Source organism: Polypterus senegalus, chromosome 2 (genome assembly GCF_016835505.1).
Source record: "Polypterus senegalus isolate Bchr_013 chromosome 2, ASM1683550v1, whole genome shotgun sequence".
Taxonomy (NCBI): Eukaryota; Metazoa; Chordata; class Cladistia; order Polypteriformes; family Polypteridae; genus Polypterus; species Polypterus senegalus.
Genome location: NC_053155.1, coordinates 129266909 through 129294238, shown reverse-complemented (window position 1 = coordinate 129294238; position 27330 = coordinate 129266909). Strand labels below are relative to the sequence as shown.

At 35.9% G+C, this 27330-nt stretch overlaps 1 protein-coding gene across 2 annotated transcripts in view; it reads right to left on the bottom strand.

Annotated features, from left to right (window-relative positions):
- uvrag (UV radiation resistance associated gene) overlaps positions 1 to 27330 on the bottom strand; it is a 331183-nt gene that overhangs the window by 206822 nt on the left and 97031 nt on the right. For both annotated transcript variants that reach the window (XM_039744584.1, XM_039744585.1), the window contains exons 7-8: positions 22143 to 22248; positions 15303 to 15429 (exon numbers count right to left, since the gene is read on the bottom strand). In XM_039744584.1, coding sequence (XP_039600518.1) covers positions 15303 to 15429; positions 22143 to 22248 — 233 coding nt within the window. The remainder of the gene's footprint in view (positions 1 to 15302; positions 15430 to 22142; positions 22249 to 27330) is intronic.

The following is a 27330-nucleotide window of genomic DNA, read 5'->3' as shown; positions in this document are numbered from 1 at the left end:
GCGATACACGGGTATATATATAAATGTATATATATACCCGATCTACAATATATACTTTAGCATAGACAAGCCACACGCTGTGGCTAATTGTAGAGTCTTAAGCCTCTAGCGACATTGAGGTTCGATTCGAGAGGGATGTACTGACTATGTGCAGCTGCTACCGATTCATTTTACCTTCGCATCTCCTTGGTTTGGGGCGTATGAAAAATATTAGGTTAGCGCAGAATCATGTTACGCTATTTTTAAAATTTTCCCTTTCTTAGCACAAGCACAGCTGAGAAGCTTCGATGCATGTACTCCATAAGCGCGTTAAAAATAGCGCATTTAATCACACTTTCAATTCCAAGCAAGCGGGAACTTTTGTCAATGCATGATTTCCTGGTACATCCATTACACTGATGCACACATCACAGCTACAAAAATGTTAGAGTCGGAATAAAGCGCGTTCCTACGACTGATCATTTCGACTTCCCGTGCGAAGCCTTGATAAAAGCATGGTTTTGTGCACACTGAAAAGCAAGCAAAATTAGATGCATTACAGAAAGCGGACTTTGTGGCTCTTACTGGGGATCATTGGACTTCCGTGACCGTTAGTAATTCTAAATACATCTAATTACAAAATGTTCAATGATCACACTGTTTTAGCCTAATGTACAAAATAATTTTGGCTAATGTTACTCAGAGTTTAAAGAGTAAGCTGGTCAAATTACCTTTTATGTTTCTGACTTATTTTTTAAGAAGAAAAACTGCACTTTATGGTGAAATTTTGGTTATTATTATTTAAAGACAATACTATTCTGAAAATGTACTTAAAGTACTTAAACTACCACTTTATTTTTAAGTCTGCCCAATTTTAACCAGGGATGATATTTTTGTTTCTGTTTTGAATTCAAATGCAGTTTAAAGGCTTTTTTTTCAGAAATTAAAACAGCTTCAGTTTACAATATTCATGTCCATGTCTATTATTTGATTCTGTAAGCCCACTAAAACCGTTTTAAATAAAAAAAAACATTTGCGATTTGGGGCAAATTACGTGTATGCGATTACATACGATTAATCAAGATTAATTCTTACACAGCCTCTAATTAATTGGATTAATTTTTTAATCGAGTCCCACCCTATATATATATATATATGTAGATTTGTATATATATGTGTATATACAGTATATATGTAGATATGTATATGTTGTATATACAGTATGTATATATGTGTGTGTATATATATATATATATATATATATATGTGTGTGTGTGTGTATATATATAACTGTGAATATATATATATATATATATATATATATATATATATATATATATATATGCCAGCAACACTCATATCAATGACAAAACAATTACATTAACAATCATCTTACGTTATTTTTAAAATGTTTGCTTTTCTTTTCATAACTTCTTTAACACACTACTTCTCCACATGGCTTGGTATTCTACTAGTGTATATATATATATATATATATATATATATATATATACATATATATGTTTATATATGTGTCTGTGTATATATATATATATATGCCAGCAACACTCATGACAATGACAAAACAATTACATTGTCAATCATGTTACGTTATTATTAAAATGTTTCCTTTTCTTTTTACTTCTCACGCAATCAATTGGGTATTTTGCTATATATATATATATATATATATATATATATATATATATATATATATATATATATATATATATATATATATATATATATATATATATATATATATATATATATATATATACACAGATATATATATATATATACACAGATATATATAAATATATAGATATGACAACAACACCCATATCAATGACAAAATAATTACATTAACAATCATCTTACGTTATTTTTAAAATGTTTGCTTTTCTTTTTCATAACTTTACTTTAACACACTACTTCTCGCGAAGCCTGGTATTCTACTAGTATATATATATATATATATATATATATATACACAGTATATATATCCATCCATCCATTTTCCAACCCGCTGAATCCGAATACAGGGTCACGGGTCCGCTGGAGCCAATCCCAGCCAACACAGGGCACAAGGCAGGAACCAATCCTGGGCAGGGTGCCAACCCACCGCAGCAGTATATATATACACAGTATATATATATATATTTCTATTTTATATATGCACGCACACACGCACACAAGCAAGCAGTGTCTGTGTATAAATAGTCCATTTAAATTCAGGTAATGCTGCACTGACTTTGCAAGACACAGAGCCATGGGGAAAGCAAAAGAACTGTCAAAGGTCCTGCAAGAAAAGGTTGTTGAATTGTATAAATCAGAAAAAGAATACAGTAATCCCTCTTCGATCTCGGTTCCAGAACCCCCCGCGATAGGTGAAAATCCGCGAAGTAGAAACCATATGTTTGTATATTTATTTTTATATATTTTAAGCCCTTATAAACTCTCCCACACCGTTTTTAAATATTTCCCGCACAGTTATACAGCATAAACCTTTTGTATTCTCTTAGATATTAAGTAAGATTCATTGAAATTATGTATATAAACACACTGTTTATATACAGTAAAACCTAAATATTATTTTAAAGATATCGAGCGTCTCCGATATCACATATGTTACAGCCATTATGATAGACAGGCCACCAGCAATAAATACGTACAATGCAAGAAAAATTCTATAGAGTAAATGTGTGTACAGTGACATTAAATGTACGTACATGTACTAAGTAATGTAAGTAGAAAATTAATTATGGTTACTCACCAACAATGACATGATGAATTGTCCGATAACGATGAGTTTAGTTTTACTGCACAACAAAGGAGAGCATTACAACTCTTCTATAGGAGCCTCTTCAGGCGACTGTGTAGCACCGCCATTGTTCTTCTTCCAGCATTCTTCAATCCAAATCCCTAAAGCAGATTCCATCCCGACTACTGCCTTATTACATCCACTTACAACTCATTTTGCACCCTGGTTAAAAGGACACTGCGGCTGGAGATCTTATATTCCTTTCCTACTTTTTAAATAAAAAGACTCGTAGCCTCATTGATACCATAATGGCGTCCTACAGCTGTGTAGCTTTTCCCTTCCTTCAGCATATTCAAAACTTTTACCTTTCCGGCAATCATTAACATCTTCCGTTGACGCTTGGGCACAGCCCCTGAAGCAGTAGCAGGAGCAGATCGTTTTGATGCCATAATGAAGGGCTTGACTATGCACAAAGATAAACACAAAAGAGCACAAAAGTTAACTCTTTACACAGCGAAACAAGTTGATGCTGAATGAGCAAGACGAGACTTCCTGGTTAACACCGCGGAATCGAATTCGGCGCTCCGTCGCTGAGCTAATCAGCGACAGGAACTTAACTGCATGCTCTGATTGGTTAGATTCTCAGCCATCTGCCAATAGCATCCTTTGTATGAAATGAACTGGGCAAGCCAACTAAGGAAGCATGTACAGGAAGTAAAAAGACCCATTGTCCGCAGAACCCGCGAAGCAGCGAAAAATCTGCATTATATATTTAGATATGCTTACATATAAAAAAACGCCTGATAGAGTGAAGCCGCGAAAGTCGAAGCGCTTGATATAGCGAGGGATTACTGTATAAAAAGATATCTAGCTCTCTGAAAATGCCTGTCAGTAGTGTTCAATCTCAGGTTCAGATTTCAGCCACAACTGCCAGGACCAATTGTCAAGATGCCAAGAAAAACCCACAAGCCAGGAGATACTTGACCATGCAGCCCATTTTTGTTCATGTTGCAAGAAAAAAGCGTTTACTGTGTCAATGCCACAAAACAGTCAGCTTACAATATGCCAAACAGCATCTAGACAAACCTGAAAACATCTGGAACAAAGTCCTTTGGAGTAATGAGACCAAAATTGAACTTTATCATCACAACGATACACAAGACGACTCATGATGAAAGCTACACTGTTTTTACTGTGAAGCATGGAGGTGGATCTCTGATGTTCTGGGGGTAACTTAGTGTAAACTGATGGCAAGACGAATGTAGCATCTCACCAAAAAATATTGGAGAACAACTTGCATTCAACAGTCCAGAAGCTATGTATAGGATGCATTTGGATCTTTTAACATGACAATGATCCAAAACACAAGGCCAATTTGACCCTTCGGTGGTTTCAGCAGAGAAAAGGTGTTATACTGGCCATCACAGTCTCCTGACCTCAATATCATTGAGCCACTTTGGGGAGATCAAAAAAAAAAATATTTAATGCAGGATTTTATATTGCCAAACATAATGTGTACATTCTCTTCTGCTTTTACAGTGTCCATGTTTTTTTGTTTTCCCTATTTTGTTGTCTGCCATGTTAGATCAGTACCTCCACCACAACAGAAGCACATTCGTGCAGTCTGTCATAAAAATAAAATGTGCGTAAGGTAAACTGTATTTAAAGTTTGGTCATATCTACTGGGGTGGGGGTTGATTTGTTTTCGATTCTATTTTTGTAAAATTGACCTGTTTGTATTGAATGTTGTGTGATTTCAATAAAATTTAAAAGAAAATCTTTGGTCATATCTTGCTCCACTTGTCCCTTAACTGTATTGGGAAACTCTACATGGAGTTTCCCCCTGGATAGTTTACAGTTTCACTGCTAGTTTTCAAAGTCTGGTATATTTATTATAAGCCAACCAAGTTATGAATGTTTATGTATCAGTATTAACAAAAAAAGAAATCTTAGAACATTCTTAACAAAACAGAGGAGACCAAGACGTCATCAAGGTCATTTGGACAGCCAATTGCTAAGTCGTTCTAATATCTTCTCAAAATTTCCTCTTTAACCAAATGATTTTAAATTCAATAACATCATCTTCATTTTCACACCATATCTGAAAAAGGATTGTCATATAACAGTGGTTACACATTGAAGCATCTTTTCAGTGATATCTGCCCCACGTAACATTTAAAATGAGATGTCAACAAATTATGTACATTGCAATTACAGTAATAAGTTAATCTTTAAATAAATGCAGTGGTTCTTTTCAATTAGCTTCTGACTGGTACCCAGAGAATGAGATCGATCTTATCTTTGAAGATAAATTCCAATAACCAGGTGGCTAGGCTGAAAATAGAACTGCAATCCCTCATGGGAAGGAGGAAAAATTCAACGTGGGATCAGTAACCATGTTAGATTAAATTTTACAAAGTTACACTTTATTCAGTTTGTACCTTACACAAGCAACTGTAGTTTTTAAGATGCCCCTGTACATTTTTCACACTTTCAACCTAATACAAACAAGAAACAACACTTACTTTAACATATATATTTACTTAATTTAAATGTTCTCTATCCTTGACTTTTGCAGGCACACTCTGATGAATAAGATGTTGCTCTTGCTATGATCTTTCATAATGCATGCCTGTTAGTGTGGAACTTGCATTTTTGAAAATCCTATATAAATGCACAATTACACTTTTTGCTGTGTAGAAGTGTAATCAATTAAAGATACATGCTATTAGTAACAGACCTCAAAATCAATGCCTTTGAAAATATCTCACAAGGAAGGATTCTTATGAATATGTAAATTAATGGACTTGGCTAAACATTTACACTTATCCTATTGCTTGATTACTGCAACCAAAACAGAATCTTAGAATTTATACCACATTGTAGATGTAGTTAAGAGGTGTTAGTATATGCTTTGAAAAAAACAATATAAAAATACACCATCTCAGAACATGTCTTTAAATATTCTGATGACGTACTGTATTTCCATTCTCCAAAACAGGCTTATGTTTGCAGTTTCTATGCATGTTTCAGTTTCTTCTACAGTCATAGTTTTTGTCATGTAGACATGATTATCTGCACATATTCTGCAAAAATATTATTTTTATTGTATGCCAATATATTCCTGCATGTTAGAATTAAAATAATTAATTTAAAAGGTAAGGGTGGTATGACAGTTTTTCTTTTATGATGGTCTGATCTCATAAAACGCATGAAAATGGAAAACAATTTCAGACCTTGTTAAAGCAGGAGTAAATGTTGTTTACATTTTTTAAACTTAAGTAACCATATTTCAGAAGATTGGGATGATACATGCCCATATAAAATTCACACTTCAGTTTTAACATCTTTATTTTTGTAAAAAAAATAATAAAAAGACACAGGTTTCAGATTCATCCACCCTTGCCACAGTGGTATTACATGAAAATTAACTTGGAATCATTTGATCTCCTGTTAAGATTCTGCCACAGGGCAACTTCACATTAACAACAACAAGAACCCAAAAGGCTCCTGTTATTTCAAACTAAAAGACATTTGCTTGAGATCAGAGTTATATTTTTCATTGGACTTTAAAAGTATTCTGTTTAATCATTTGGAAATGTGAACTTTATGTGACATAATTTGTAGCGAGGCACAATACAGTCAAATTCATTAAACAAAGACAACTGCCTAATGTAATTTACTGTAAATACTCTAAATGTAGCAACTGTTATACTCCTTAAAAATACAGTATTTTTTTAATTTTAGATGATTTATCCATATTCTTCCATATACTTCCCAGGCAAATTAGACTATACTTTTAAAAACAACAACAATTTAAGATTAAAAAAAAATCAAAAGGCAGGATAACAATAATAAAAACAGTCTTTTGGATTGTGATAGCTTGCAGAGACTGCGCACACTATAGCCATTAGACTTGTAATAGTAACCTTAAAAACCTTAAGCAATAAGTAATAGTCATAGAAATCTGAATGAAGGTAGTGCTTTATAAGTCCAGTCTGTGCTTACAAATGGCATCACCTCAAGAATTATGATCAGACCAATTCTTTCTGTTCTTTATATGCAGTCATTAGATGGTATTTGGAAACAAAATTGTAACTTTATTTTTATATTCTACATTGTGCATGATTGTTTCCAACCTTGTGCTCCGAATGATACTGCTTGAGTAAGGTAAAACAGCTGATGAGTCAAAATGACTTAAGTTCGAAAAATAAAAAATGACAAAGATGCATGGGAAAACCTAACGAAGAAGTCACACAACTGAATGAGCTTTTGGCCAGAACAGCATTATTGGTTTTCAAACATTAGCATGGCCAGAGTTTTTATATGGTGTGAATAATATAGATTTACAATAATATTCATGTGTATTTTTAGTTTTATTTAAAAGAATGAAAACTATGAATGCTCAAGTCAAGTGTATTCGTGCAGTGTGCCGTTACTGGTTATATATAATATACCACGATTGTGATGAAACAATTTCTTTAATAAAATCTGGCCGTGGTTCTGCAATTAACTACTGGCCAGATATTTTTGTTTTTCATTAATGTTAATAAGTATCAACTTTGTTTTTGATGTATTTTTACAAATCTGTATCCTTGTATGCAATAGTGCTGTAAGAATCGATTCTTGCATTTTGCCTTGAGATTTGTCACGGCAATCGGTACCTGCACTTGGTGAGGAGCACTGCGTAAGAACAACGTAATCTGTACTACTGTATTGTATTTCTGAGGTTGTAATAATGGATTTGCCATCTAGCTCTGTGACTACTTGTGTTCTGTTTTGTGTATTCTATTTACCCCATTTTTTGAAACCCACAGTATGCCCAACCTAAGTGGAATGGGGTCTCTCTCTGAATTGTTCTTCCCAAGATTTCTTCCATTTTTTTCAACAATGTTTTTATGGGAGCTTTTTCTTGTTTTCTTAGAGAGTCAAGGCTGGGAGGCTGTCAATAAAGTGCCTTTTAAAGCCCACTGAATCATTTCTTGTGTGATTTTGGACTATACAAGAAACAAATTATTACTGTTGTATACACTGTGGCTTGACCTGGACCACAAAGCTTAGCTTTTATGAGCATTCCATTCATTTTTTTGAACTGCCATTTAATTTCAGAGCTAAGGCTCTTCATTGTGTTATGGGAACAAATAAAATAATGGGAAAAAGGTTGAGTTTAGAAAAACTATTTATACAACACTTATCATTATCTTATAAAATGTTTCATGCTGTTGTATAAAAGCTCCATGTCCAAACAAATCTGTAACTTGTATTTCACACAAAATTTTGAATAGTTTATTTCAAACTATCAATAGTGCATTGCTTTAAGTACTGACACAGTATATATATATATATATATATATATAAAACAAATTTATTTATATATATATATATATATACCTGTATATATGTATATAGGTCCAGCAGCAGACCCCGTGACCCTATTCGGATTCAGCGGGTTAGAAAATGGATGGATGGATGGATATATATATATATATATATATATATATATATATATATATATATATATATATATATATATATATATATATATATATATATATATATATATATATATATATATATATATATATATATAATCTTAAAAGGACAACATGGCCAGTTTATTATTATTACTACAGATACTACATTACAGAAAGTGACTACATAAAATAAAGCTTGTTTTGTTGTATGATGCATCAATCAAGGACCTAAAACATGGTCATTACTACTATTAGAGAACTGGGATAAAGATTTCATCTTGCAGAAATATTTAAAAAATTAAAAAATTACTTTCCCTTCAAGGTCTGAAAACAATATACTGTTTTAGTCCCTTATTCACCTATCCCTTTCTTTATTACTTAAACACTTTCTGCTTAATCAAGATTGTGAAGATTTTAATTGCTTTCTGACACTTATTTTTAATAACACCCACTCAAAAATGTATTTAATAACTATACCTTATCATTCGAAAGCTGATACTGAAGAGTATGTAAAATAAGGGAAAACCGAGTCTCACATTTGAATGCAAGTCTAGTTCAATTAAATCCTTTGTATATAAGTTATTATGGTCTCCTTGACAACTTTTAGAAGAAAATACATTACATTTTGTCCAGATTGATATCACATTTTGTGCATTAAAGTGTGGACAATGTTCTAATAACAAGTCTAAGTGGAAGTACATTAGTATTAGGAGTAGTTCTTCACAAGAAACCTGTTTTGCTGTATGCTTGCTTTAAAAATAATCTTTGCTTTGTTAAAAGTTTAATTAAAAGTTAAACAAAGGACAGCATACTGATATCTTCAATAAAATCTTCTCCAAGTGAAATAAATACATTTAACAGATCCGAGGAAAACCTGTCCATTCCATTCTACTTAATCTCAGTTAAAGCCTTTGAAAATAAAAAAAAAGTACATATGCTATGTGCAGTGAGTGTATTAATGGAAGTCAGCAACAGTACATGGCACTCATCGCACTCCATTAAATAATGCCTGGCTACAATGGTAAAACATGCTGATACGTGAACTCAGCTAACAAGTATGAAAATCACACAGAATTACACACTGGTAATATTAAATAAATGGCCAAGAAAAAACCTAGGGAAATTAGTTTTCTTTCATCATCTTTGTAGATGTTGAAGTGAAAACCATTTATATCTAAATTAACCATGTAGAAATGTATGCACTAGACATGAGCCAAGTAAAATCGATAAATGTATAAAAATACTGACAAAAATTGTTAACATACACAAGCTGTCAAGAAGTGATGGATGCAACTCTGATTTGTTGTCTGTGCCATTTATTTTTTAAAAGGGTGAAATAAAGGCTCACTTTTGTTCTTGTTTAGCAGATAGCAAAATATAAGCAATGTGTGATATTTTTTGTCTTTCAGTAAATTATACTGTTTAACAAATGTACGTATTTCACTCAAGCCTTCTTTTACCTTTTCAGTGGCTATCGTAATTTGAGGAAAAATAAAAATACAACCATGAATATAAGTTTTGCTTTATTTTAATACATACATAGTTTTGCAATAAATCACAAGATAGCCTTGAACTGGTCCAGATGTTCATCTGAGCAGTAGAAAAGGGTTACACTATTAAAGTAGGAATGTTCAAATAATGAGCAACTGATGAGGATTGAAAAAGTATGGCTTGTCACAGGCTTGTCCTAAATAATAATATATCATTGTATACACCTTGAAATTCAAAAGACAACTATTTTGGGTGAAAAATGTTTAAAGCATGAACAAAATGTTCCTGATATTTTTAAAAGATATTTTGTGTATAGCTGGTAAAATAGTACAAGACAGTAACATAATAACCACATTTTGGTGTGTGAAGGGTAATATTGTACATGAAAATACCCTTTTGGTAGAACTTCAAGTTCCCGTTATGTTTGGCAAAATTAACTTATTTAATTTTAAACATAAAATGCTACCTATTGAACTGCTGAGGAATTTTAATAGTGGCATGCCTACTTTTATTAAAAAAAAACCAAAAAAAAAAACAACAAGAACAGATGCCTGCTTGATTTTTCTCTGACAGTACACATTTATCCATCAACATTCCAAGTGGTCTGACTTAATCAATGGGCTGAAACTTGAGACAACACACACTCATATGCATGCACCCCATTATTTTCAAAAGATACTTATTTTTGTATTTGTGAACTCAAGCCAGCAGTCTGTTATTAAAACACACTTATATATACTCTACATTACACATGTCAAACCCATTTTTTTAAAGAAACAAAATAAGGTGGGTATGATGAATTGTGCCAATGAAAATCTGAATGGTTTGGGTGGCAACAGTGAAAATGTATTATAAGAAATAACAATCTGGACTACTGACATTCAAGAATTTGAACTTATTTAAAAAGAAAGACAGACATACAGATAGACAGATATGAAATTGCAGTTGTAGCAATCTAATCCAAAAAATCAAACTTTTTGCTGAAAATATGAATCATTTATGAAAAATGAATTTTAAAACCTATTTGGAAGGTTTTACAAATATTGCCACAGTAACAAGATGTCTCCATTTTATAAAAATGGACTAGAATTCTTAAAAAAGAAGTATATTTTAGCTGACACAAAAAAAAACTCCAAAATGTTTCAAGTTCTAACTGAAGTAAGAGAAGATTTGTTAACAGTGTGTACTGTAAAATCAAGCTGTTTCACACATTTTTTCATACACCTATTTTCAGTACTCTCTTTGCAAAATTTCAAAATGAGTACAGATGATGGGTGAAGGGAAAAGAGCCTATGCCAACAGCATTTGGCACAAAGCCGGCACCAACCCTGGATGTGGTATCGGTCCATTACAACACACATACAGCAGTATGGCAGGTAGGACAATTAACAGTAGTCAATTAACCCTGAACTCAAGTCTTCAGTGTGGAAGACAAAAAGCACTATATGGATAAAACCCATGCAGAAGCTGGTAAAACATGTCATCTCTATACAGTCATTAATCAGTCCTCAGATTTGAATAATGTCTCCTGTAAATCTAAGACAGCAGTGCTAATTAGAGTAGCTACCAATTTTCAATAAATCAAAAATGCTGCCATGAACATTATTAACACAGTCACAAATAATGACTATGTAACTCCTGTTCTAAAGTCTTTATAATGGCTACCAGTTTTGGGCCAATTTCAACCTCCCCTGTTTGAAATATAAAAGTCATCAATGGCTTCCAATTAAATTAATTCAATAGCTACATTCCAATAGCTACATTTTCAAGAAAACATTGGGATAAAAAGATATGAAAATAGGTAGGCCTTGTCAAAATTTCAGCCATCAGTAATGAGACTAGCACCAATGGCATGAGTAAAAGATATTAATATTACTTTATTACAATTATGAATACTGTGGTATATCATACTATTTTATGGTATGACCAGGACAGGATGGTCCCTCAACTTCCCACTAACACTGTCAACTTCAGGTTTTTTCCCCTTATTCCTCTCCTGCTTTTTACTGAACCCAAAATTGCTTTGAAAAAACATTCAGCCCACACCTTTAAGAATTAGTGTATCAGAGGTTTTACTTGTAAGTCACTTTGACATTTTTACAGAGCTAGCTAAGAAAACAAAGAGAAACAGTAAACAAATAGAAAATAGTAAACAATAAAATGATATCTCTCTATTATAAAAGAAAAAATCTTGGAAGGCTTGGAAGGAGGATACGTGATCTTCTCGGAAGACAATTTGACGTCCCGCGAGAGACACTTTAACGTCACGCGAGACAAGGTAGTGAGAGAAAAGGACAGCTGCTGTACAGGCTTTTAAATGTTTGAAGTGCTGCGCGACATGCAGATCATGCAGGGCGGCAGCAGCAGCAAGCCAGCAGCTGATCAGACCGCATCTCCTCCCCTAGTTGATTAAAGTATAAACTGATATAACTGTTTAAAGTATTCATCTCCTTGGGTAAGTACTTTTTTTTAACCATGGGCGACATGTATTACAGCTACTGAAATCTTTGAAGATAATTGATTTGATGCATTTATATTTGACAAACCTTCAAATTTAAAAAAGATTGCTCTAGCTGTGCCACATTAGTTGACAAACAGTGATATATAGTAAGGCTAAAGTCTTGCCACAGATTTTGTTAACAATAATAAGTTCAGGAACCTGAGAGGGAGCCTGAAGGATGTCTATTTTCCTAAATTGAATGTATTAATTAAATAGTTCTACCTTTGTTTAATGCTTAATAACAATAACGCAAGAAATCATTTGAACTATGAAATGCCAGTTGTTGACCAGGAGAGTTAACAGTTGGTAAAGGGGGTTGAGTTCATCAATATTTGGGAAATATAAATAAAAAACACTTCATATTTTCATAAGTGTTCCTGCCAACACCCCTAACAAAATGAAATCTAACTAATACCATTTCTTTGAGACAGAGGGAAGCTATACTTCTTCTCTCTGTCTCTCCTGAGCATAATTTAGGCAAAATGGAAAACTTTTTACTGTAGGTTACGATGTCACTTGCAGAAATAAATCCCAATAATTCTGAAAATACTTTAATAAACTTCTTTTAAACAAATTTTAAACATCAAAATAATTAAATGATAGGCTCTGATCTCCATCAACACAGAATATGATTTGAAAAGTTTGAAAACTTTATGCTATGTTTCTTCCTTGTCTTCAATGTGAAAAACATTAAGTAGTTCTAAATAACCCATATGGGACTAGCATTGTCACCTGCTATTCTAGTAAATGATGTAAGTGAAAGACACATAAACTACATAAAAAGACTTAATATTTACTAAGGCCTCCTGGATAGAGAATGTATTTATTCCACTCATATGAATATTCACAAGGTTTGTCTGTACTGTTCTAAAATCCGAAAAACATATCTTAACCCATGAATGATGGAGAAGGTGGCTGGAAACCAATATAATATATTTTTATAGAAATTATCACTATAATACATTATTTAAAATAGATTAGTAAAGAACTGAAACATTATGGCTCTGTCTCAAACATGTTTACATTTTGACCTGGCTCTGAAAGCCAAATAAAATGTACCTGATTTACAATAATTGCAAATGTTTATCTAAATGTTTTCTACAAGTTGAACATTAGAGAGGCTATGGGCAAAAAAAAATGTTGATATGTTTTAGTCTAGTGCTTTATTTTACTTTATATAACATGCAACACTTGCAGCCAGTAATCAGCATGAGTGTCAAGTAAGAAAGTAATCGTCACTTGTGCACGACATACAAAATTAGCAGTGCACAGGCTCCAGACAAGCGTAAAACATATTTTATTAAAATGACTCATATAGGAGGCAGACGGGATGGACGAGCACCCCAGCTATGAGTCCAGAAGATTCCTTACCCGGATGAGAGGCCCCATGGGAAAGTAAAGGCATTCCAGCCAAGAGAGGGAAGGAGGTCACACCTGGACTAGGCAGCCCTAACAGGTGGATAGACATCCCAACCATACTGAATGGTTCCTTACCCAGATAGGAAACCCCGAATAAATGGACAGGCGTACTGACCGGACATGGACTTTATACTTTTTCTGGCCACAACTGGGGAACAGGATAGGGAAGGACTGTCCCTGGGGGATTTTTACTCCCCTAGGCACTAAATGGCAGCAGCCCTCTGTATCAGTGCCCATTCAGAAACCAGCAGGTAATGTCGGTAGTTGTAGTCCAGCAACACAGCCCTGCTGGGGTCCAAGGGTGTCACAAGGTGCCCATATGACCTGGAAGTACTTCCATCAGGCAGTGGCATTGGCACCGGAAGTACTCCCAGGTCCTCAATAAAAGGGACTGCACTCCCTTATCCAGGCGAGTCAGAGCTAGGAGCTTGTGATGGTGAGAAGACGACAGGTATTGTGGAGAGACTGAGTGAGAGAGAGAACCTGAGTATTTGTGCTTGTGTTACTTTTGGAGGATTTTGGTGAATAAACTGTCTATTATTTGAACCCAGGACTCTGTGTGATCGTGTTTAGGGGTTTGGGGCTCGCGGACGCCCAGGTTTCATCACACTCACAATGTTTTCCTTGAAGAAAAAGCATGTAATCTCTAGGCCTCCTGGATATTTAATCTATAGAGCACAAGCAACTTCAACTGTAAGAAGCATGGCTCTCCTTATAAAAACAGTTAATAGTTCCACAAAAAGAAGTCACATTTGGGTATCTTTCTTAATATCATGTACTGAAAAACAATATCAGATTTTTTTTTTAAAATGTAATATCTACTCCCGTAGATATCAGATCTATAACAGTGGGATAGCCGCAGGCTTTTACTTTAAGCAAATTGTGTTACCCCAAAGGCTTAGCTTGTCTCTGGGAGGTGTATCTTTCTGAAGCATTTGTTTCTTATTTTTTTTTACTGCTACAAACCTTTCATGGGCTATATGTTTATGATACGATGTTTACAGCCATATAGTGGGTTTACAATTTTGTTCAGTCTGCACATTCCTTTATACCAGACTTCTGTGACCTAATCCACATAAAATAATGTATTTTTCTTTTTGCTAATATATCTCTTATTCCCTTACTCATCTCTTATCTTGCCTGTTCAGTAAATTGGACAATTTAACTAGGTATATTATTATTTTTGGTCAGACAATTATGGAGTGACATGCTGTGTTTAATATAATGAATCAAGGGCTGGGCATCAAATGTGAGAAGGTGTACTTATGGGTTATTTCAGTGTCATGGACACATATTGGCAGCATTGAGTGCAAGGCAGTCATTGATCTTGGGCATGGTTCCTGTTCTTCACACGGCTGACTCATGTACATCCTCCTATCCATTCTCATACAAGAATAATTTGGAATCCCCTGTCAACCTTACAAAAATGTCTTTAGAAATTGGGAGGAAAATCAAGAACACGTTGAAAAATCCACACAGAAACAAAGAACATACAGACGTCAGACATAGAATTTTTAGCATTCGTTAGGTAAATTATATGCAGTGGGTATCAAGAAATAAAAATAAATAAATAATGCTTATGTTGCAGTACCTAAAGATCATATTATAATGCACAATCCCAGTTTCTTGCCACAACATAATATAATTTTATTAAGGATAAAAAATGTGATTCTACCTTTTCTCTTCAATATGGTCTGTTCTTTCTGAAGGATCTCTAGTTCTCTTCCAAGTGCCTTCTTCTGCCTTTCCAATTCATTTCTAAGCACCAGAATCTTCAGTTGTAAGCATTCTCTTTCTTTTTTCTAAAAATGAAAAACGCGTAAATTAATGTAAATGCCAAGTCAGATTTTAAAAAAATTGTTACATTTTAAATTTTATTTCCAATATCATTTTCAAACCACACAGTACAATTTTTAATTCTTTAATAACTGCATCAAATAGTATGACAAATCCAACTGAAAATTATAACATTGGGATATGTGATCACCATCTAAAAAAGTATTTTGTGAAAATACAGTACATGTTTAGATATTTATTCAACCTCATACTGTAAATCAGGACAGACTCTTCTAGATAAAAGTCTAGTAGGGGACACAAAAAGCACAAGGCAAATAAAGTACAGTAATCAGCCTTCATCCACACATTTTTGTGCAATTTAGGAATAACTATCAGAATAACCACCAATTCAGTATTAAAGTAGGCTGATATCATCTTTGCATAATTAATAGCTAAGAAAGAAAACATTTTCTTAAATTTTAGACCTGACAAGTATTAATAAAGAACATAATACACACCTCTCAAATTCACTTAACACTAGAATTACCAGAGCCTCTGAAAAACTCGTAATTCAGTCCCACCTTAAACTGCTTTTAAATCCCTTCACACCTCTTAATAGCCGCCCTTTGTTCTCTAAATGTGCTGATAAAGAGAAGCCGGCTATTCCATCCCCCACCAATTTAGAGCGTGCATGAACTTCTCTCAGCTCATGCCTTGATTGTCCAAATAGCAAAGAAACATTTTCACAAGAATAACACAATTGCACTTTTATTCAAACATATAACTGCAGAAACAAAAAGCCGCCTTAACAAGCGACATTGACACCAGTTTTCTGTAACTGACTCTGTGGCTCAATAGACTCAGCCCCTGCTTGGGAATCAAGGGGTCGCGGATTCGATCCTGCGCCCCTCCGTTTTGAGAAGTAAACTGCTCTTATTCTTACTGTTTTAAGATAAAAGCATACATTTGATTTCAGTCTGTAACAGCCGTGCAATTTATGATCCATGTAAAGGTTAGCTTTTTTTTTTATTCACTTTTCACTCTCTCAGTCGCGTTCAAAATCAATCCATACAACCCCATCTGACACGGCTGTTTTCACTAAAGACGCGCTATAGCTCTGCAGTGTACCACGATGCATACTAACGCACAATCACCCCCCCGGTTCTGACACACAAACGCTGGCGAAGCTGCCTTCTTCGTATCTCACCGTCACAGGAACATATATTGGTGTAGAAAGTACACTGTCAGGTGCTCATTCAGTGTGATAGAAATCATAGCACAGAGAGGTGTGTGCACTGCAACAATTACACATGTCGTAAATGTAGGAAGGACGGTCCTTGGGTGTGTGGAACTGTTAATATTTGAATGTGATGATTTCATATAGCACGGAATGAAAATCAGAACTTCTTAGCATTGCACCATGCAAGCTGTCATATCAATCGCCTACTGTAACTTGCTTTTTTTTCTTCGGTTATACAGGTAGTCTTGCACTTGTTTTGTTTGCGAAATGAAGTGTCTGCGTGCACTTTTCGTGGCATTACACGTGTATTTTTTGAGCATGCCCGTTTGAGCAGTATAAAAAGTATTGAAAAGTATAACAAAACAACGGGCAGATGGGGAGTGTCTGATGATTGCATATAGCGCCGAACTTACTGCTCTTTACTATTCTCTCCTCTGCGTGCCCTGGTGTACAAAAGAAACAGAATACAGACGCGCTATAGCTCTGCAGTGTACCACGATGCATACTAACGCCCCCCCACCCGGTTCTGACACACAGACGCTGGCGAAGCTGCCTTCTTCGTATCTCACCGTCACTTGATTTTCTTTTTATTCAGTTTTATTGAGTGTTCCTGCCAGTCCCCGCATGTTGCTGTATGCTGGATATGTTCATATGTATTGTCTCTTTCTTTCAGGTGTGTAATAGAAACCACAGCATAGAGAGAAGTGTGTACACTGCTTCTTACAGGAAAAGCGATGGAAAAAGTGCACTTGAATAAAAGTGCACTTTTGTTATACTTTTACACCAATATATGTTCCTGTGTTTGAACGACACGGGCAGATGGGGAGTGTCTGATGATTGCATATAGCGCCGAAGTTACTGGTCTTTACCATTCTTTCCTCTGCATGTCCTGTAGTACAAAAGAAAAAGCATACAGCAACATGCGGGGACTGGCAGGAACACTCAATAAAACGAAAAGCAAGTGACGGTGAGATACGAAGAAGGCAGCTTCGCCAGCGTTTGTGTGTCAGAACCGGGGGCGGGTGATTGTGCGTTAGTATGCATCGTGGTACACTGCAGAGCTATAGCGTCTTTAGTGAAAACAGCCGTGTCAGATGGGGTTGTATGGATTGATTCTGAACGCGACTGAGAGAGTGAAAAGTGAATAAAAAAAAAAGCTAACCTTTACATGGATCATAAATTGCACCGGCTGTTACAGACTGAAATCAAATGTATGCTTTTATCCTAAAACAGTAAGAATAAGAGCAGTTTACTTCTCAAACGGAGGGGCGCAGGATCAAACCCGCGACCCCTTGATTACCAAACGGGGGCTGAATCTATTGAGCCACGGACTCAGTTACAGTAAACTGGTGTCAATGTCATGTTAAGGCTGCTTTTGTTTCTGCAGTTATATGTTTGAATAAAAGTGCAATTGTGTTATTCTTGTGAAAATGTTTCTTTGCTATTTGGACTTCAGGCTTCATACATTATATAGTTTATGCCTACATTTTGTCATCTACTACTAGAATATAAAAAAACGTTTCTGTTTTAACAATGTGTTTACACAGATTACTGTAGAAACGGAACAGACATGAAATGCGTGTGTTCCAAACAACGATCTATTATTTCCAGTCTAAAACTCCACTTCACTCCCAGATACTCAATCAAGGCCTGAGCTGAGAGAAGTTCTGCACGTTCTAAATTGGTGGGGGACGGAATAGCCGGCTGCCCGAGCTTCTCTTTATCAGCACATTTAGAAAACAAAGGGCTAGCGGAGAGGTGTGAAGGGATTTAAGAAGCAGTTTAAGGTGGGACGGAATTACGAGTTTTTTCGTAGGCTCTGGTAATTCTAGTGTTAATCCAATTCTAGAGCACACCATGCTGGGCAAGGACCAAGACACCTCTCCATGTATGCTATATTTCTAGCATGTATGTGATTAAAGGACCTGACATCTGAGGATAAAAGGAAAGTGGAGAGTGGGAAGAGAACCTGTGTGTAACTGTGAGGGAAGGTCTGTGGGGAGGTCGTCCACTGCCAGACAGGACTTGGTGTATAAGATCAATGGTAAAGCTCAAGATCTCGCAGAGACGCTCTACCCTCATCCTGGTGGTGAATTGTTGGACTCCCTGTCTTGAAAACCTATTACGGGATGAACTAACCGATCTCTTTCATAAGTTTAAGACGGGGAAATTTCATGTTGCAAAACTATTTTTTTAATAGCAGGCCTTTGAAAAGACTGGGGTCAAAAAAAAAAACACACTCACTGAGGTACAGACATTTTATAAAGTATGGGATTTTTCCAATTAAATGTCATAAAATAATAATGAATCTTAATCACAGGAAGTAATAAAGGGAGTAAAAGATAAAAACAAAACTTAAAACAGCCAAATAGTCAAATTCCAAGCTTTCTCACTCAAAATGTTGGCAGTAATACCTGGCCAGGTCTCTTCTTACCTCCAGTTCCTTGCTGCACCCCCATCCTCCAGTTGTCCTTTTCTCCTGCTGTTCTAACTCCTAACTTAGTAACCTGTTCTTAACAGTCTGTCTGATAGCATATTCACGCTAACTCCAACCCATCGAGTACCCAATTAGTCATGTGCTGACCTTGCAACTTAATACGGTCAAGTGTTAACCCTATAAAGCCAAACTTAAGTGTTCATTACAAGCAGAACACCATCCCTGAAAACACAAAGTCACATGATCAAATATGCATGTCATTAAGATTATTTAACAACTTTCGTCTGGAAGCATTACATGCTCATGTTATCTTAACAGCTGACTTCCTATGTTAACATTTTTATTTAGATTTTATATTGCTAGATTTGTTCACATTACCTTTCTAGCTGAATGTCCATCAGTTCCCCCTTAAAAACAGTGTCACTTACCCTCTTTGCTGTCAGTGCTATACCAATTCAATCATCCATCCATTATCCAACCTGTTATATCCTAAGTACAGGGTCACGAGGGTGTGCAAGAGCCAATCCCAGCCAGCACAGGTCACAAGGCAGGAAACAAACCGCAGGCAGGTTGCCAGCCCACCGCAGCAGTGCTATACCATTTACACCAAAATTACATGATTATACTATATGTATTGTATGAAGTCTTTTCAAACCAAAACTGTACCATATTTTGTATATCAAGTAAGTACTTTCTCAACTGCTAATTTTCTACATCTGAGCAGTGGTATATTTCATTCACTTGCATCTTCTTCAAAAAAAATCAAGTTAAAAACAAACAGGAACCAACATTTTTAATTAAAAAAATCAATTTTTTAATATGAAAAAAGAAAAATGACTACATACACTCACCTAAAGGATTATTAGGAACACCATACTAATACGGTGTTTGACCCCCTTTCGCCTTCAGTACTGCCTTAATTCTACGTGGCATTGATTCAACAAGGTGCTGAAAGCATTCTTTAGAAATGTTGGCCCATATTCATAGGATAGCATCTTGCAGTTGATGGAGATTTGTGGGATGCACATCCAGGGCACGAAGCTCCCGTTCCACCACATCCCAAAGATGCTCTATTGGGTTGAGATCTGGTGACTGTGGGGGCCATTTTAGTACAGTGAACTCATTGTCATGTTCAAGAAACCAATTTGAAATTATTCGAGCTTTGTAACATGGTGCATTATCCTGCTGGAAGTAGCCATCAGAGGATGGGTACATGGTGTTCATGAAGGGATGGACATGGTCAGAAACAATGCTCAGGTAGCCCGTGGCATTTAAACGATGCCCAATTGGCACTAAGGGGCCTAAAGTGTGCCAAGAAAACATGCCCCACACCATTACACCACCACCACCAGCCTGCACAGTGGTAACAAGGCATGATGGATCCATGTTCTCATTCTGTTTACGCCAAATTCTGACTCTACCATTTGAATGTCTCAACAGAAATCAAGACTACTCAGACCAGGCAACATTTTTCCAGTCTTCAACTGTCCAATTTTGGTCAGCTTGTGCAAATTGTAGCCTCTTTTTCCTATTTGTAGTGGAGATGAGTGGTACCCGGTGGGGTCTTCTGCTGTTGTAGCCCATCCGCCTCAAGGTTGTGCGTGTTGTGGCTTCACAAATGCTTTGCTGCATACCTCGGTTGTAACGAGTGGTTATTTCAGTCAAAGTTGCTCTTCTATCAGCTTGAATCAGTCGGCCCATTCTCCTCTGAGCTCTAGCATCAACAAGGCATTTTCGCCCACAGGACTGCCGCATACTGGATGTTTTTCCTTTTTCACACCATTTTTTGTAAACCCTAGAAATGGTTGTGCGTGAAAATCCCAGTAACTGAGCAGATTGTGAAATACTCAGACCGGCCCGTCTGGCACCAACAACCATGCCATGCTCAAAATTGCTTAAATCACCTTTCTTTCCCATTCTGACATTCAGTTTGGAGTTCAGGAGATTGTCTTGACCAGGACCACACCCCTAAATGCATTGAAGCAACTGCCATGTGACTGGTTGATTAGATAATTGCATTAATGAGAAATTGAACAGGTGTTCCTAATAATCCTTTAGGTGAGTGTATACGCATACTATGAAAGCCTGAAAAGATGACATAAATCTGTCAATTCCTGTTTGTAACAGCGGTTATCTATGGTACTAAAACATCCTCCAAGAGCAACTTCTCCTAACCATCCAAGAACAATTTGGTGACGAACAATGCCTTTTCAAATGTGATGGAGCACTGTACTATAAGACAAAAGTGGTAACTAAGTGGCTCGGCAAACAAAACATCGAAACTTTGGGTCCATGGCCAGGAAACTCCCCAGACCTAAATATCATTGACAACTTGTAGTCAATCTTCAAGAGGCATGTGGACAAACAAAAAACCACAAATTCTGACAAACTCTAAGCATTGATTATGCAAGAATGGGCTGCCAGTCAGTCAGGATTTGGCTCAGAAGTTGATTGACAGCATGCCAGGGCGAATTGCAGAGGTCTTTAAAAAGAAAGGCCAACAATGCAAATATTGACTCTTTGCATAAACTTAATGTAATTGTCAATGAAAACCTTTGAAAAGTATGAAATGCTTGTAATTATACTTCTGCTTTCTGATTTTCTTACAAGCTTAACTCAGACATCGGTAAGTTCAGCCAATTTAATGTTCAAATCTCATATCTCACATTAACAAAAGACTAGTTAAGGGGCTTCTGTTTTTCTAAACTGTGTGTGCATGTGTGTCTTATGTTGTTTAGCACAACAGCGTGTTTTAATTATGACAGTTTAAACAGTTGTTTACAATTCAACAGTTACGATTTACAAAATAACATACATTGGGATCTTCTGGAAGAATATGCACTTTCTTAAACATATGTTAATGAACATTCTGAATTATCCCCGGTTATAATAATTATTAACATTTTTACATTAGTTTTCACATTTCTGATTGGACTATGTAAAACCATAGGAAAGGTTCGCTTACTAAATTTAGGCTATATAACAGGCGATATACTGAACAATTAATACACTTTTTAAAAGTTAATAAGCATTCTTCTACTGAATGACAAAATATTACTTACTAGACCACTGCTTTCAGCAGTTAGTCTCAATTTTTCTTCTATTTCTTTTCCAATTTTCTGAACTGTCACCTGAGTCTGCTTTATTGCACGTTGAGCTGTATGCAACCTTGAAGAAAAAAGAAATAAAGTAATGCAACAAAAACGTTTAGAAATTTAAAATATATTTACTGAAATTGTACATACATACCTAGTTCACCAACTCATAATTAATGTGAATCTTTTACAATAATTGACATTGATGTAAAAAAGCATGCCTTGCAAATGTTGAATACAATATTTTAAAAAATGAACAAGTAGCTTTAAAGTAAAGTCACTACCTAATGTACAAAATCAACTGCTAGTAACATCAGATAACTTAAGTGAAACATCTGTATAGCAAAATAACATCAAAACTTGACTGTTCAAAAATGCTAATATATATATAGTACTTTCTCTACCAAATTATCTAACATACCTGAGAATCAATACAGTCATATGAAAAGGTTTAGGAACCCATATCAGCCTGCATAATAATTTACTCTACCTTCAACGAAAAAGATAACAGTGGTATGTCTTTCATTTCCTAGGAACTGGGGTGTTTTCCGAACAAATATTTTTAGTGAAGCAGTATCTAGTTGTATGAAATTAAATCAAATGTGAAAAACTTGCTGTGCAAAAATTTGGGTACCCTTGCAATTTTGCTGATTTGAATGCATGTAACTGCTCAATACTGATTACTTGCAACACCAAATTGGTTGGATTAGCTCGTTAAGCCTTGAACTTCATAGACAGGTGTGTCCAATCATGAGAAAAGGTATTGAAGGTGGTCAATTGCAAGTTGTGCTTCTCTTTGACTCTCCTCTGAAGAGTAACAGCATGGGATCCTCAAAGCAACTCTCAAAAGATCTGAAAACAAACATTGTTCAGTATCATGGTCTAGGGGAAGGCTACAAAAAGCTCTCTCAGAGGTTTAAACTGTCAGTTTCAACTGTAAGGAATGCAATCAGGAAATGGAAGGCCACAGGCACAGTTGCTGTTAAACCCAGGTCTGGCAGGCCAAGAAAAATACAGGAGCGGAATATGCGCAGGATTGTGAGAATGGTTACAGACAACCCACAGATCACCTCCAAAAACCTGCAAGATGGTGTATCTGTACATCATTCTACAATTCAGCGCAATTTGCACAAAGAACATCTGTATGGCAGGGTGATGAGAAAGAAGCCCTGTCTGCACTCACACCACAAACAGAGTCACTTGTTGTATGCAAATGTTAATTTAGACAAGCCAGATTCATTTTGGAACAAAGTCCTTTGGACTAATGAGACAAAAATGTAGTTATTTGTTCACAACAAAAAGCGCTTTGTACGGCGGAAGAAGAACACCGCATTCCAAGAAAAACACTTGCTACCTACTGTCAAATTTGGTGGAGGTTCCATCATGCCGTGTGGCTAATTCAGGGACTGGGGCCCTTGTTAAAGTCGAGGGTCAGATGAATTCAACCCAATATCAACAAATTCTTCAGGATAATGTTCAAGCATCAGTCACAAAGTTGAAGTTACGCAGGGGTTGGATATTCCAACAAGACAATGACCCAAAACACAGTTCGAAATCTACAAAGGCATTCATGCAGAAGGAGAAGTACAATATTCTGGAATGGCCGTCACAGTCCTCTGACTTGATTGAATATCATCAAAATCTATGGGATGATTTGAAGCAGGCTGTCCATGCTTGGCAGTCATCAAATTTAACTGAACTGGAGAGATGTTGTATGGAAGAATGGTCAAAAATACCTCCATCCAGAATCCAGACACTCATCAAAGGCTATAGGAGGCACCTAGAGACTGTTATATTTGCAAAAGCAGGCTCAACTAAGAATTGATGTAATATCTCTGTTGGGGTGCCCAAATTTATGCACCTGTCTAATTTTTTTATGATGCATATTGTATATTTTCTGTTAATCCAATAAACGTAATGTCACTGCTGAAATACTACTGTGTTCATAAGACATGTCATATATTAAAAGGAAGTTGCTACTTTGAAAGCTCAGTCAATGATAAACAAAAATCCAAAGAATTAAGAGGGGTTCCAAGGACTTTTTCATATGACTGTATATCACCCCAACAGTGTGCATTTTTTAAAGGAATACTCAAAAATATATATTTTTTGTGTTACTGTATTCCATGCAGTATGTAGTGATGGCCGATAAAAAAATTATTCATATTTTCATGAAGATCAGAGATTAAATAAAAATATGCTGAAACAATATCATGGTGACCAATGTTGGAAAACAGCAAACAATTTCAAAATGTGCATGAAAAAATCTCATATTACTCGTCACATAATGCATGTGAAGTCATCCATTTGCAAGCTGACAATGTCTAAAATACATGCATTTTTCAGTAAAATATAGTGGAATACATTTTTTCTGGAAACACTTTCATGAGCTAAAACGGAAATTGCTCTGACGTAAACAAGCATTTAACTTGTAGACCCACCTCTCTTTTTGTTACAATTATTTTCATATCAACAACTAAAGTACCTTGGAATTATTTAGCAGTATTGGTAAACTGACCTTCTGTTTGTTGAAGAATCTCAGATATGCAGGAGTACAAAGCATATTCTCTTCTTGATAATGTTTTCCCTCACTTTTCTTTTAACCTTTTACACATCACTCAGTGAATTCTGCACTATCACGTAAAACACAGTGTTAGCCAATGAATAAGCCGTTACTGGGTTAAATTTGTGACCAATGAGTTTTGGGTCTTCACTAGGATACTTAATATTAATACAATATCAAAATTAGTTTCAAATAACAACTTTTCCTTGATCATTTCACTGACACTTCATGTTCTGTAAATAACTTAAAATTTACTATTTTACAGTTGGAAAAAAAGACTCTCTTGAGGCCAGTGATGAAGAGTTTATTGGAGATGTTTTAAAAATGCATTTGATACATTTATATGGGTCCATTGCTCTCTATTGTAAGATCCTTGAGAGGTACATACATAAGAAGCATATCTTTAATTAAAAGGAAAAAAAAAAAATCAGAGAAAATTTAGACCATGTCAATATTAATGTAACGCACGTTAACCTCAGAAACTGTAAACATATCTTTAAGACTACACCAACTATGCCCTAGTGGAACACGCTTTCCTTATTTGTTTTGTGGCCCTCTAACATGTACTATCTGCCTTTGTTACTTCGTATTTAATAAAGCCTCATTTGATAAAATGTAATAGAGGTCCATGGTGGTATTCTAATTTCTAATTAAAAACAGTGGTATCAGGTTTGGGGCAGGCATAGGCGTGTATGGTAGTGTGGATGATTGATCCTGGGGTGTGGACAAAGGGAACGGTGGAGCACACATTCATGTGCAGACATATGCAGTTTAGCAAATTCCCTTATTAGTGCTCTGAGGCATTTGATAAGGCACCAGCAACCACTAAAGTATAAAAGGAGGCTATATGGCTACAAAGGAGGAAACAAAAAATGAAAAAAGAAAAAGAAAGGACATAAGCAAGATCAAGACAGAACTGGCAATCAGGGCTGGCCACAAGAAGAGTAAGGTACTCGAGAAGCTGTGCCACCCTGCTGAACATCCAAGAAGCAACCATCCAGTCAGAGTGGGATCCTGCAGATGGCAGGGACTGGCATTGGGAAAAAGGTGCAGGGTTCCTAGAATTCCCACTGCAGGCTGGGGGAAGGCAGCGAGGGACATGCTGGTTAAAAGGATAATTGCACCTGTCGGAGGACATCTTGTGCTGAAGAGACTGTAAACGTTTAGCAGAAGAGACATCAGGTTTAGAAGGGAGAATGAGAGGCTCATGATGGTTTTAAACAGAGATAGATCTTCCCAGTGACTTTAACCTCAGTTTTATTAATGGATTATTTATTTATTATTTATTACTAGCCATGTGAGCCCAACTACGTTGCGCGTGTTAAAGTTGTCTGTGAAGGGCTACCTGTTTAAACGCGGCTGCCAGTTGTGAACTGGGCCCTTCGTCGCACAGCATTATGATTTTTTATAAGGGAAACAAAATTACAAAAGAAAACCCTTGGATATTGATTCGATAGGAACGGCCTACTCGGAATCACTATCCGAATCGCAATTATGTGGTGGTGTAGGAGCATTTCTGCTTCTGTCCGTTCACAGTCCGTCTCGTTTTCATGACGCTGTCGTTTCCTCTCACAATCTCTTCTCAACCTTTCTCCAATCTCGCAGGTTGCTTTGTGGCAATCCAAAGAGTAAGGCAATATATTAAAGGGGGACACATAGGTATCCAGGCTCTTTAAAGCATAAATAGGGATCACTTCACTGACATGTGAGCAAGCCACGGTACAACTGTGAGACGCGCAGCACTCGCCAGCTACAACGTAACAATAATAATTTCCGGAAAGTGCTGTTACGTTGTCATTCATTTTACCCACTGTCTTTCTTTCATTCATATGTTACGGAGGAACATACCTTTTATCTTCTGCAATCTCATTCTCTAACCATGCCTCAGGAGCTAACCAGCGTAACACTGTCCACCACCCCTTTCGTTATTCCGGCACATCGTTGACATCCGTGAGTAACAACAACGTACTAAACTGGAAGGTCGTCTACGCATGCATGGAATTCGCAGACAAACAAAGATGAAGATCTAAATGAAGATCTCTTTAGTTAATTTAAAGCACAACAATTTGTTTAGTTTGAATGTCTGCGTTTTGAGGTGTGACTGGAGTACTACAGTCTTCAGTAGTATAAGCCTGGAGGAGATTCTTAATGCAATGCCTATGTTTTACCTGTCTCTCTACTGCCATCTAGTGCTTCTTCTTCTAATTCATTTGCCGACAAACAAAGATCAAGATCCAAATGAAGATTATATATAGGGATGACTATTAACCTCCACCAGTAACACTGCTTATATTGGGATTATCTGTTGAAAAATATTCATTGAAGACTAAAACTGTACTTTTGCTCAGAACACTTTGTCAAATAAAACACAAAGCACCTTTTTACATGAACTTCTGTTATATTATTTGTCTTTATTGCTTTGCTCATCATTGGACAGAACTACTAACGGTCCCAGGTTCAAGGAAATATGCCATCTGTAGGCACGCAGGGTGTCAAACTGTCCAAGAATTAAATTCATAGGTTTCAGGTAAATTTTACAGTTTTATATTTCTCCATCAGTGTTGCTGTTTTCAAACCTGCTTGCTTATTCAG